The sequence below is a fragment of the Stegodyphus dumicola genome, chromosome 9, assembly GCF_044657685.1.
Source record: "Stegodyphus dumicola isolate Sdum_Otavi_A_Nest chromosome 9, ASM4465768v1".
In the NCBI taxonomy this organism is placed as follows: domain Eukaryota; kingdom Metazoa; phylum Arthropoda; class Arachnida; order Araneae; family Eresidae; genus Stegodyphus; species Stegodyphus dumicola.
The window spans coordinates 128522954-128535918 of NC_140776.1; the positions used below are offsets into that span (position 1 = coordinate 128522954).

At 30.5% G+C, this 12965-nt stretch overlaps 1 protein-coding gene across 5 annotated transcripts in view; it reads left to right on the forward strand.

The window, feature by feature from the left end:
- Use1 (Vesicle transport protein Use1) overlaps positions 1-12275 on the forward strand; it is a 48704-nt gene extending 36429 nt beyond the window's left edge. For 4 of the 5 annotated variants that reach the window (XM_035361000.2, XM_085824088.1, XM_085824090.1 and 1 more), the window contains 2 exons: positions 1014-1189; positions 11981-12275. In XM_035361000.2, coding sequence (XP_035216891.2) covers positions 1014-1189; positions 11981-12160 — 356 coding nt within the window. In that variant the 3' untranslated portion in view covers positions 12161-12275. Of the gene's footprint in view, positions 1-1013; positions 1190-2850; positions 2914-11980 lie in introns of those variants that run through there. The other variant, XM_085824089.1, reaches the window with a different exon arrangement.
- The last annotated feature ends 690 nt before the right edge of the window (positions 12276-12965 follow it).

Sequence of the window (12965 nt, forward strand, 5' to 3'; positions counted from 1 at the left end):
GCATCCTAAAAAACTTTATATAATACAGGAAGAGATGTATAAAACTTTGAAAAGAAGGAAAATTTAAGGTAACTTTAATATTCTCATTTATGGTCAGTTAGCTAAACATATGGCTTGTTAGTTAAGGCATTAGCTATGTATTGAAAATTGGTCTTAGTTGCACTCAGCATTTTTAAAATTTGGTGATCTAATTAATTGTCAATATAGAACATATCTCTCCATGTTTATTTGCATTCATTTTCATTAACATCTTAAATATTTTTACCTTGTGAAAAAGATATTGGCTAAAGTCATTTAATTTAATTTACTTGTAAAATATCCAAAAAAGTACTTACAACATTTTGATTGAAATTTATTTCTTAATGAAAAATATACTTGTTTTTATCTAATCTGAAAATCATGTTACGTAACCTATGTAGGTCTATAGATTAATGTTATGAAGCTATTAAAATTTATATTAGGTATGTAGTTGTTTCAAGATAAATGTTTAATGTTCTTTCTGAGTAAAGATAAAAGAAATTCAAAGGCTTAACATATCAGTTTTTTATTTATAAGTAAATATGCTCATAGAAACAAACTACTTCAGTTTTATCTTTGTTGCTTCAGACTGTTATAGTTTTGAAATTTAATTGCTTAAAACCATTACAGTTATCAAAATATATTGCTCGAATATGTTAAAATTTGAAATATTTGTTGCTGCTTTTCTTAACATTTGTTGCTCTACTGACTTAGCCAAAAGTATTTTTGAAATCATGTCTTCTATTGTTGGATACACTGTTAAACTTCGGTAGTTCTTGTGTGCTATCTGCTCCTTGTAGTAATCATGTGTTCTTGATGTATATTTGATATTACTTATGAGTAAGATTAAGATGAATGTTTTACATTATTTATGAGTAATGAGACTAATATTGTTCATTTACAAGCAAATGTCCTTATTAAAATTAAAACTGTATTGAACCTATATGTGTTACAATTAAAATTAGTTAATGAGATGAAATTATCTTATTTAACAGCAGAAGGCATTCGTCTGAGACAAATCAATGGTAACTCGACTCAAGATGATCTGGATGCTGTCATGCAGTACCATAATTCAATGCAAGAGAAAGTAGCCCAGGAGATGATGTCTCTTGTACAGAATTTGAAACAAAATAGTCTTTTAGCTGGTCATATCATACGTAAAGATACTGAGGTATAGAATTTATATTTCATTAGGATCATTTTGATATTCCTTCCATTTTAAAATACAAGATTTTCTTTTCTGTATTGCTTTAATGAAAGTTTTTGAAGATTGAAGATAACAAGCTTTTTAAGAGGGCATTCAGATATATCTTGGACTGTTGGATTTTTTGTGCAGTTCTTCATGTAGCATGGGGTAATAACTTTGTATATTCTACATGCTACCTAAAGTGTAGTGGAAGCTTGATTTTGTCTGTCAATATAGTGCCTGTGAGAATTTTAATGCATAGGAAGTATCTATCCTTGAAACAAAGGATTATTGATAAATATTGTTGCAAAATGCCCAGTGAGATAGCTTTCCTGCAAAACGGAGTTAGGGTTACTAGAAAGTGACAGGGTTGGCAGATTTGGTGCAAAATTGCACTTTTGCCATATATGGCAAAAAAAATTGGTGATATGCCATAGACAGAGCAAGAACATTCTAAAATGCATTCTTAGCAATTTTCTTGAGAATATTCTTGAAGGTAGGTTAAAGCTATATATACCCTGCCTGTATGGGGAGAGAGTAGTAGTGTTTTAAATTCAGAGATTAGCTTGAGAACGATCGACCGAGTCAGGATCTGTACTTTAATGCTTTGCTGTGAAGCTGTCTTCACTGTTATAGCTGGAAGGCTGTGTTGCTGATTGTTTCAGCATGTTTATCATAGTAAATAAAAAAAAATAAAGTTGCAAAAAATAGCACAACGAAATTATGGAGTGGCAGAAAATTCACAAAACAGCACAGACATAAATTCTAGCAGCACAGGTTTGTCAAATGCAGCAAATTTGCAAAAAATCATACAATCTCATAACACTGCATGAATTAAGAAATCAACCTTCACCTTTTTAGGTGGAATTAATAGCTATTTGGAAATGGACATTTATACTTGTTGCATCATCTGTGGGCAGGAGGAATAATTATTTGCCAGATTTTTGGCCTTTTGAAAATGTCAGCTTACAGAAGTGAAGAGGACAAAACTAATTGATTTAGTATAACATGACATGTACAAGCAAATCAGGAAAATTAGAAGTTATTAACACTTTAAAAGCAATAAATGTTAAATAAGAGGATTAAACAAAGTGTAGTTAATGTAACATGAAAAGTATAAGGTTGAAAAACGTATAAATTACAAATTATTAACACTTGACTGTAACTGAATATAAACACCTGAGAATTAATAAATGCTAACAGTTGAAAATAAAGGAAAAATTATCTACATGCAATGTCTATGAACAGACTGTGCAAAATCATTAAATACCATCTTGCTAGATGGTGAATACTTCAAGGGCATTTAAGTGGATTATCCAGCATAGGGTCATGTAGTCCACTAGGCTAGCTGGGTGCATATATTAAGAATTTTTCAACATTTAAAAGAAATTGTACTCTGTAGCCAATATAAAATAATGAGTGTTACAACTTTGATCTGTTTATGAATCTGTGTATTTCTAATGAACCATGGAATGTTGATTTTAATATACAAAGCCTTGTTTACATTTTTCTTTTTGAAATTTTGGTGCTGTTGCCAAGTTATTTGACTGCATTTTCATTGTTCCTATTTATGCCATCTTTTGCTCTTCCCCCCCCCCCCCCACCAAGAGAAAAAAAGAACTTATTTATAAATTTATTTATTTGAGGTTTTGCAAAAGTCATTCTTATGGCGGATGACAGATATTTTCGATTAAACATGGAAAGTGAAAAATTAAATTATGCTGTAAATTATTATATATAAAAAATTAAAAATAATACATAATTAGCCCAAAGGACATTAGCCTAGAAGGGCTATTAATTTCGTTTTGGCATTTTGCATTGAAAACTTTAAATGTTGGTTTACTTTTCAAACTGCTGCCACCAAATATTACAGCCCTGTATTATATTTAAAGAAATTAAATAATGAAGAATCTGCATAAATGTATGCATGTTTCTCTCATTGTGATAAAACAATGGTACCTAGAGCTATCAAATTTCGAGTAACGCACGCTTCCACCTGAATATGGGCATCTGGAAGTCCAAATTTGGAATTTGTTTTATTATCTATTTCATAATTCGTAAAACTTTGACGAATTTTTGATTAATAAAATCAATGATTTCAAAGCGAGCAACTGCAACACTGTACGAAAAAAAACATTTTTATCTCCAGCGCCAGACTGTGTATAGGAAATTCTAAAGATATGTTCATTTTAAAATTATTTTGCATTTTTGCTGTTGAACTGAATGTTATGATTTAAGTGCAAAGAATATGACATTATTTAATAAATATAAATAAAGGTAATGCACAAAATGTGAAAAAATTGCCCCTTTGGACGTAATGTAAAATCTGAAAGCTTTCAGTTTTATTTTTTAATGTTTTATCTTTACATTTATTTTAAGAATTGTTTTAGATTGTATTAAATACATAAAAGCAGGCAACATTTCGATGTTGTCTTAACCGAGTTTCATAATTTTATGCTGGATGCCAATGCTCCTCAGGAAAGGGTTTGGAAAACACTGGGTTAAAGTAAAAACTTAAAAGGGTAAAAATTGAATTCTGCAATTGAATTCTGGAACTAGAAAATCTTCTTTTTCATGCGCTAATGCTAATAAAACTTATTGTGATCGAAAAGTAGCAAAACATAATTATGAATTTCATATTGTCGATAAATGATTCTTTATGTCACTCTAAAAATAAACATTATATTCTTGCCATATGAAAGACCTATGAATGATGTTATACTTTAAAAATCAGAATGGTTGACATTACGGTGCTTCAGCTTGCGAACGAAAATAAAAAAAGAAGAAGGTTAATGCTGTTTCTATCATTTTGAATGTCAATTTTAATATATTAAATAATGCATTAAAATATAAAATTACTAATATTTTTATTTTTTTACTTTAAAGAACTATTTAAGTGAGATGTTGTCATTACATATGTTTGTTTTTAGCTCTTTGTCTCTCATGATTCAGTTTAGCAAACAAATTTTCTAGACTGTTTGAAAAGGATTTTATTTTTTATTATGAATGCACGTTTCTAAATACAGTCAAAAGTCGTTAATCCGGACTCGTCGGGACTTCGGCGAGTCCGGATTATCGATTTTTCTGGATTATAGATCATCAGTTTAAATCTGGTAAGATGGCATGCAGAAATTATAAAATTAAAAATATGAAACCGTAATTTATGAAATAAAGAGCAATTATGATCTAAAGGGTATAAAAATTTACAAAAATAGTGCTTAATATTTATTTGTTTACTTTATTAAACATTTCTTTCAATGTAAGTTGTTTAAGTTGCTTCGTTTTATGTGATAATACTTTCTCTTTAATTCTATAAACAAACATAATTTCTTGTTCAGTTACAAAGTTCCGCTGTTCAAGTCCTATATTTGCTGTGTCGAGACTACCGACTAATTTATCAATCGAAATTTTTTCATTTTCAATAATCTCTGTGTCACTTTCTTCACTATCAGAAGCGAATTATAATGGCGAGGAATTTGATTTAAATCATATGAAAGACGGAGTACATCGAGATGAAATACTACATTTAGTAAGGATTTATAAGCCGAATAAAATAAAAACATCTGCCCTGAAGATAAGGATAGTGCTGACAGATCAACTTCCAATTCATTGCATGCCGCGACTCCCCCCCCCCTCCGTAGAGCAGTGTGAAATTGATAAACAGATTTCGGAATGGTTAGAGAAAAAAAAGATATGCCTTTATCCATTTTTTGCAGCAGTTCCACTTTTTGCTTGATGGGCATCGAAACATACTTTCACTTTGTAGATCCTTTGAAATTCTATTTGACATAATTGAAAGTTCAAGCTTACTTTTATAAAATTGCTCTAACAGTCTGCAAAAAATAATAAGCCGGATCCAATTCGAAGATTAAGGAAGAACGCAATCTGCAGCATTAACTGAAATAGATAATTAGATAATTTTAGCTTAGCTTATACCATCCGTTATACATTAAATGCACATGCGTAAACGTATTATGCATCGACGCATACGCACATGCGTATGTGTGGATGCATTATGCGTTGACGCATGCGCAGAAAGTTTGTAGCTTTGAGGTCCGGATTGTAGATCATTCCGGATTATGGGTGTCCGGATTAACGACTTTTGACTGTATAAGCATGGGCGAATGTTTAGAAGGCTAGATTTTATATTTTTAGCCCAAAGAGGCATTATACCCAAAGAGCTATTGGTCTAAAAAAGGCATTTTGCATCATTTCACTTTTTGCGTTGGTTCTCTTTTCAAACTGTTGCCACCAAACATTATCGCCATGTATTATATTTAAAGAAACTGAATAATGAAGACACCTGTGTGGTGACCGGGTGTGAAAGAATAGTCCCAATGTAGCTCATGCATGTCTTAAAAGGTGACTGAAATGGGTACCCAGTGTCCAGGGGGTATAGCTGGGCATCCCTGCCTTCAGGGAGTTTATAAATTTGGTGGCATGGTCCTCCAGGTTGGGGGTTGGACGTGAGACCAACTACCTCACCCAGTAAAAAACATAGCTGACTGTATCATGGCCTTGAAGTGAAATCAGTTTCGGAAGGTCACGTGATCTAAATAGTCTATCTCTTTCTCTTCACTATAATCCCGGAGTTCAACTTTGCCGAAAATAATAGTTTGTCTTAAAATAAATGTAAGTAAAATTAATAAACGTGAGTAGGTTGCATGGTTTACATTAAATTTTTCATAGTGCAATATTTTTACAGGTGGTAAAAATGTATAGCTTCAATAATTTTTAAAACAATTTGTACTTTGTTTATGTAACTAAAAATATCATTGAGAATCACCACATGCGAACGTTATTTATGTAATTTCGATAAAAATGAAATCCATTTATGTAATCTGAATCAAATTTATTCCCAAAATAATATAAAATCCACATAAGGGAGGAATTTAATAGATTTATGGATACAAATTTTATATTTTCATACTAGTAAAATAAATATTAAGGGCAGAATTATTTTGTAAAACTTCATGCCATTGCATCAGCTATATAAATTTTTAGAAGGTAAATACCCATAGTCATCTCTCTTCACTCCATTCACTAAAATCTGGATATCTCAATTTTCTCAAGACTGAGAAAGGAATTAAAATTCCTTAAATGCTAGAAAATTTGAATATAAAGATGAATTTACATACATGTTATACTTTAAATAAATCTTTCAAGATAATTTCAAAGAACTAAATGCTAATTACATTCATAAAAAGGACAGCCATCTATTTGTACCAGTTCCAATTTTTTGTTGAATCACTTTTTCCAAACCATCCAAGAGGTAAATGATTAGGCTTGGTTTTTTTTAAAGAGATTTCCCCAAATTACAGGACTATTCCACTATTAAATATAAATTCATAAAACTTGGAGCTGTACCATATACGTTTATGCTACATATTGTACATAATCTATGCAGAAACAAAGCATAAATAAAAATAAACAATTGTGACTTATTAACTGAAATTAATTAAATTTTTAAACTTTTTTATATGAACATTTTATATTAATTTTGTCATTTTTATATTTTGTATAATTATTTAACATTATTTTACAAGTTATCAAACGTATTTTCTAACCGAGTTTGTAAAGTCATTCCGCAAGTGCAAGAATCTGTTAAATTAAAGTTAATTTGACCTAACTGTATGCAAGGTAACTTATATAAAATATCTGTTTGCTTTCCTGGCATAACAAATGTATCTTCCATGTTTTTAAGAATTTCACCAAATAAGAAATATACAATTGAAGATTTTAATAAAGTAACTTCAGATGGAAAATTTTTAATTGCCCCGTATCTAATTCTTTAAGAAAACAAAAAACATCATCTGCTGTATCTACTGAATGAATACTTTGCAACCAGTCCTGGCAAATATTGCATTTTATCACCCTTAATTTTTTCATTGCATCATAACCTGAAACATAAACTAGCACTGCTAAAATATCAGAAGAAACATTTTCTATAAAAAACTCATTAATTAGTAAACTTGAATAATCATTAATATTCGAAAAGATAAATATAGAATCCTTATCATAAATAAAGGTAGAAAATCCTTATCATAATCTGTAAAAGGGCCGTTAAAAGAACCATTCATATTTGATGATGAAATTATAATATTGTTTTTAAAACGAAGTTTCTTCTCACTTTATAATAATTGTAGGTCATTTATTTAATAATTTGAACCTGACATTTACCAATACATTCCAAAACGTGATTCAGGAGCAATTTTCCTAACAATATGTATTCAGCTTCATACTTTTGAAACAAACATGGAAGCAATTGAATGAATGCATCTTTAGTTGTTATTAATGCCTGAAATGTTTGTGGTGATAAAGTTTCTTTTATTGGGACAGACTGTCATATATGCCATTAGAAAGAAATAATCAAAATAAAGAATTCCTAATGTACTATACCAAACAAATATTCAAAACAACACTATGCAAAATGTTCAAACTAGAGTAAATGTATTCAATGTTATGTTAAAACAAAATACTTGAATAGGATTGAGAACAGCTACAGATTTTCCGAAATAAATCTAAAAATTAAAAAAGTATGAAACGAAATAAGATAAAAATATTATTTACCTCAGCGTAAGTGATTTAAAATCACTTAGAATAGCAAAATATGCATCCAAAAAATCCATGACCATGGGTTCACAACCACACACTACCACAAAAACATATCACCCATCTGGATATGTGACTTTTTATTTATTTCAGGGCCATTATAGAGTTGGCTGTGGTAAAAAAAAACTCTTGTTATCAAATCAAAGGAAGAATTTTCTGGACTGTTAATATGGAGGCAACTTGGAAAGGATTTTAAGGATTTGAGATTCAGTACATGGAATTTATGCTCGCTTTGCAGAAACAAGGGACTATCTCTTTTAATGGAGATCATGGATAATTATAGGATTGATTTGATGGCCCTTCAGGAAATGCGATGGATTGGACAGGGAATTCAAGATGGCTGAAATCACACAGTATTTTACTGTTGTGATCTTAAGAAACATGTTTAATACAGGCTTTATTATTCATAAGAGGATTAGGCATCTTATTATTGATTTTGAGGCCAAATCGCCTAGACTGTGCAAGATCAAATTGAGAGGCAAATTCTTCAACTATAGCATGATAAATATACATGCTCCAACAGAGGACAAAGATGAAGGAAAATATATTTTTTATGAAAAAATCCATGCATTATATTCTGCCAGTCCCAAACATGACATAAAATTGTGTTGGGTGATGCAAATGCCAAGATTGGGAAAGAAGACAAGTTCAAACCCATCACTGCTAAGCACAACCTACCTTGCGACTCAAATAATAATGGACAGAAGCTGATATTTTTTGCTGTAGAACATGATATGGTGGAGGCCAATACCTGCTTTACACACAAACGTATACACAAATTGACATGGAGATCTCCAGATTGTGACACCTTTAATCAGATTGATCACATCTTAATCGATCTTAGAATGCATTAGACATACTGCATGTCAGATCATATCATGGAGCAAATTTTGATTCGGACCACTACTTAGTAATGGTGAAAATTAGAGCAAGAATTTCTAATGCCCATAAAAACCAAGGGGTGAAACTAGAAAAATATAACTGTCAGTTGTTGAAAAATACAGATATTAAGCAAAGATATCAGAATGAATTTGAAACAAAATTGAAAAACATTAAATTGGATAAATTGGAATGTATTGATGAAAAATGGAATTCACTAAAACTGGCTACTCTGTCATAGGAAAAGTTAAAAAGAAAAAATATGATGATTGGTTTAATCTGGAGTGAAGAGCTGCCACCGAACTTAAAAATAGGGCATATAAGAATATGATACAAAGAAAACATACTAGAATAGCCGTTGGCAAATATAAATGTGCCAGAAAAAAGGAAAAAAAAATATCCACCATATTAAGAAGACAAACTTTCATAAAAATCTCTTAAAGGATGTTGAACATCTTAGGCGAGTAGGAGAAAGCAGAGCTTTCTTTCATGAGATTAATCATGGACAAAGAAGTTTCAAGCCAAGAACTACATTGTGCAGAGGGAAAGATGGCAATATTTTCAGTACAAAAGGTGACATTCTTCAAAGATCGAGTGAGCACCTGAACGGGCTGCTGAATTCCGACGTGCCTTCTGAAGTTAGTAGATCAACAATCAGAAATTTAGAGCCTGTTGATCCCACCTCATTGATAGAAGTGAATAATGAAATAAATAAATAAAATGAAATAAAATAAATCTCCTGGACCTAACAATATATCGTCAGAACTTTTATAAAGTTATGGGACATGACTGTGTACAGCTTATAAAGGAATTAATTCAACATACAGTCAAAAGTTGTTAATTCGGACACCCAGAATCCGGAATGATCTATAATCCGGACCTCAAAGCTACAAATTTTCTGCGTATGCGTCGCGTTCACCCATGCGCACAGGCGTTTACGAGTGCGCGTAAGACCTTTACGACTGCGAATATGTTTGTGCGCATGCACGTTTAATGTGTAACGGACGGTATAAGCTAAGCTAAAATTATCTAATTCAGTTAATGTTGCAGATTGCGTTGTTCCTTAATCTTCGAATTGGATCCGGCTTATTATTTTTTGCAGACTGTTAGAGCAATTTCATAAAAGTAAGCTTGAACTTTCGATTATGTCAAATAGAATTTCCGATATATATTTACTAATATGTAATTTGTATCTACAAAGTGAAAGTGTGTTTTGAAATCCGAAATCTGTTTATCAATTTCACGCCGCGGTTTGGAAGTTGATCTGTCAGCACTATCCTTATCTTCAGGGCAGATATTTTTATTTTATTTGGCTTATAATTCCTTACTAAGTGTAGTATTTCATCTCGATGTACTCAGTCTTTGATATGATTTAAATCAAGTTCCTCATTATTATAATTCGCTTCCGATAGTGAAGAAAGTGACCCAGAGGTTATTGAAAACGAAAACATTTCGTCGGTATTCTCAACACAGCAATTATATGGCTTGAACAGCGGAACTTTGTAACTAAAGAAGAAATTATGTCTGTTTAATAGAATTAAAGAGAATGTATTATCACATGAAACGAAGCAACTTCCATTGAAAGAAATGTTTAATAAAGTAAACAAATAAATATTAAGATTTTTCTTTTTGCAAATTTTGATACCCTTTAGATCATAATTGTTCTTTATTTCATAAATTACGGTTTCATATTTTTAATTTTGTAATTTCTGCATGCCATCTTACCAGATTTAAACTGATGATCTATAACCCAGAAAAATCGATAATCCGGAATCGCCAAAATCCCGATGAGTCCGGATTAACGACTTTTGACTGTATTTGGAAAAAAGAGACACTCCAACGGAATGGAAACTTAGTACCATTAGCATGATACACAAAAAACGTGACATCATAGACTGTAGCAATTATAGAGGAATCAGTCTTCTTTGCACATCCTATAAAATTCTGTCTATTATTCTTTTTGACAGACTTTTGCCATTTGTTGATAACTTGATAGGCGACTATCAATATGGATTTAGGAAAGGAAGATCTACAACTGAGCAAATTTCCAACTTAAAACAGATTCTTGAAAAATGTAGAGAATTTGGAATTGAGACTCACAATCTTTTTATCGATTTTATAACAGCATATGATTGTATTAACAGAGAACTAACTCCTCATAAAAGCTATGCATGCATTGAAAATTCCAGAAAAATTTGTTGCGCTTGTAACCTTGACTCTAAAAAAAGCCATAAAGGCATTGGCATGCCTCCTGTTTAACATAGCACTAAAAAAAGTTATTAGAGACTCAAAGATCAATAATTAGAGGAAATATTTTTACTCAGTTGAAATATTGGCTTATGATGATAGGCATTATTGCCCGAACCGCACCGTCTCTCAAACAGGCATTGGAACAAAGTGCTAAAAGAATTAATTTATTTGTAAATGAAAATTAAATATTTACCTTGCTTAAAGTCAGACTTACAACTTAGTCACTTAGAAATTAGCAATTATAAATTTGAAAAAGTTAACAGTTTTACTTATTTGGGAACAGAGATAAATAATAAAAATGTGTTTGCCACAGAAATATATCAGAGAATCATTGCTGCAAATAGATGTTTTTATGTCCTGAAGAGTTATCTAAAATCCAGCTTTGTTATGTTAAGAACTAAATTGCTTTTTTACAAAAGTCTTATAAGATGAGTCTTGACTTATGCATCAGAGACTTGGGCATTGACTTTACGTGATGAAAAAGCTCTGGAAATTTTTGAATGAAAGATCTTGCATTGCATTCTTGGTGGGGTCCAAGTGAATGGATCATGGAGAAGAAGGTCTAATTTAGAATTCTATAAAATTTACAACCGGATATTGTAAAATTCGTCAAATTACAGAGACTTAAATTGGCTGGCCATCTGGTTAGAATGAATGAAGATCGTTGCTGTAAAAAAAATCTTTCTGGCAAAGCCCATGGGAAATAGACTTCGGGGCAGACCCCTGCTAAGATGGATTGATTGTGTCGAAAAAGATCTTAATATTTTAAAGGATTGTGTGTAGGAAATTCTAAAGATATGCTGTTTTTAAATGCTTTGTGATATTGCTGTTGAATTGAATTTTATGTGATTTAAGTATGAAGAACATGATATTTAATAAATAAAGTTAACACACAAGATGTTAGAAAAATGCCTTTTTGGGCATAATATAAGATCTGAAAGCTTTTGGATTTTCTTTCTTTTTCTACAATTTTTTATTATAATAATTTAATAATTATGTTTTATTAAATTATACTTATTAATTTATTTATTTAAGGTTTTGCAAAAGTCATCCTCAATGGCAGATGACAGATATTCTCGATTAAAAGTGGAAAGTGAAAAATTAGAAGTTTATGCTAAGAAATCATGCAACTGGTGTGTTTGGATTATGTTAGCCATGGTATGTTTGATATTCATGTGGATGATTGTATTTATTAGGCTGTTTCCAAAGCGGTGACATTTATTAATGCTTCCTGTGAATAATTTGATATTTATAATATTAACATGTATATTTAAGAGAATTATTAAAAAATTATATATATGGAATTAAATTAATTTTTAACACAACATAATTTTATAAGTGTTTATTATTATCAAGCATATTGATCAACATCTTTGGAAATTTCAGTCTCAATTGTTTTTCTAAACTTCATTATTCATATTAATGACCTGAAAAAAATAAGCCTTAAAATATTAAATCTAGATGACATAACTAAATAAAAAATTAGGTGCAACTAATTTGGCATCCAGTACTGATAATATGGTTTTAAATTTGTCAAGTACTGCAATATTAATGATTTTATATACTTTATAAGCATTCCTCATGTAATATGTTACTACTACGTCTAGTAGTAGAATGTCACAGGGAAATACATTGTTTTATACCAAATGATTAGTTCTCTGCATATCATTTGGCATACACATTTTATCCCCCAGCTTTATTTAATATTCTTATTTATATGTGGAAAAGTATAAAATCATTGGATGGAAAAATAAGAAATTCAGTGTGATACTAAAAGGGTTTTAGTAAGCAATAGGATTGACTGAACAGAAATGATATACATAAAAATTATTATGAGTAATTCTTTAAAATTTTTGAGAAAATTTTATTTTGAAATTTGTCATTGTTATAAACTCTAAGATTTTATTTTACTGACAAAGTATATATTGTGATAACTAAAAAAAAGGGTATTTACTATTCAGTGTATTTATCAATATGTTAAAAAAAATAATTTTCTGTATAGATTTTTTTTTTCTTTTGG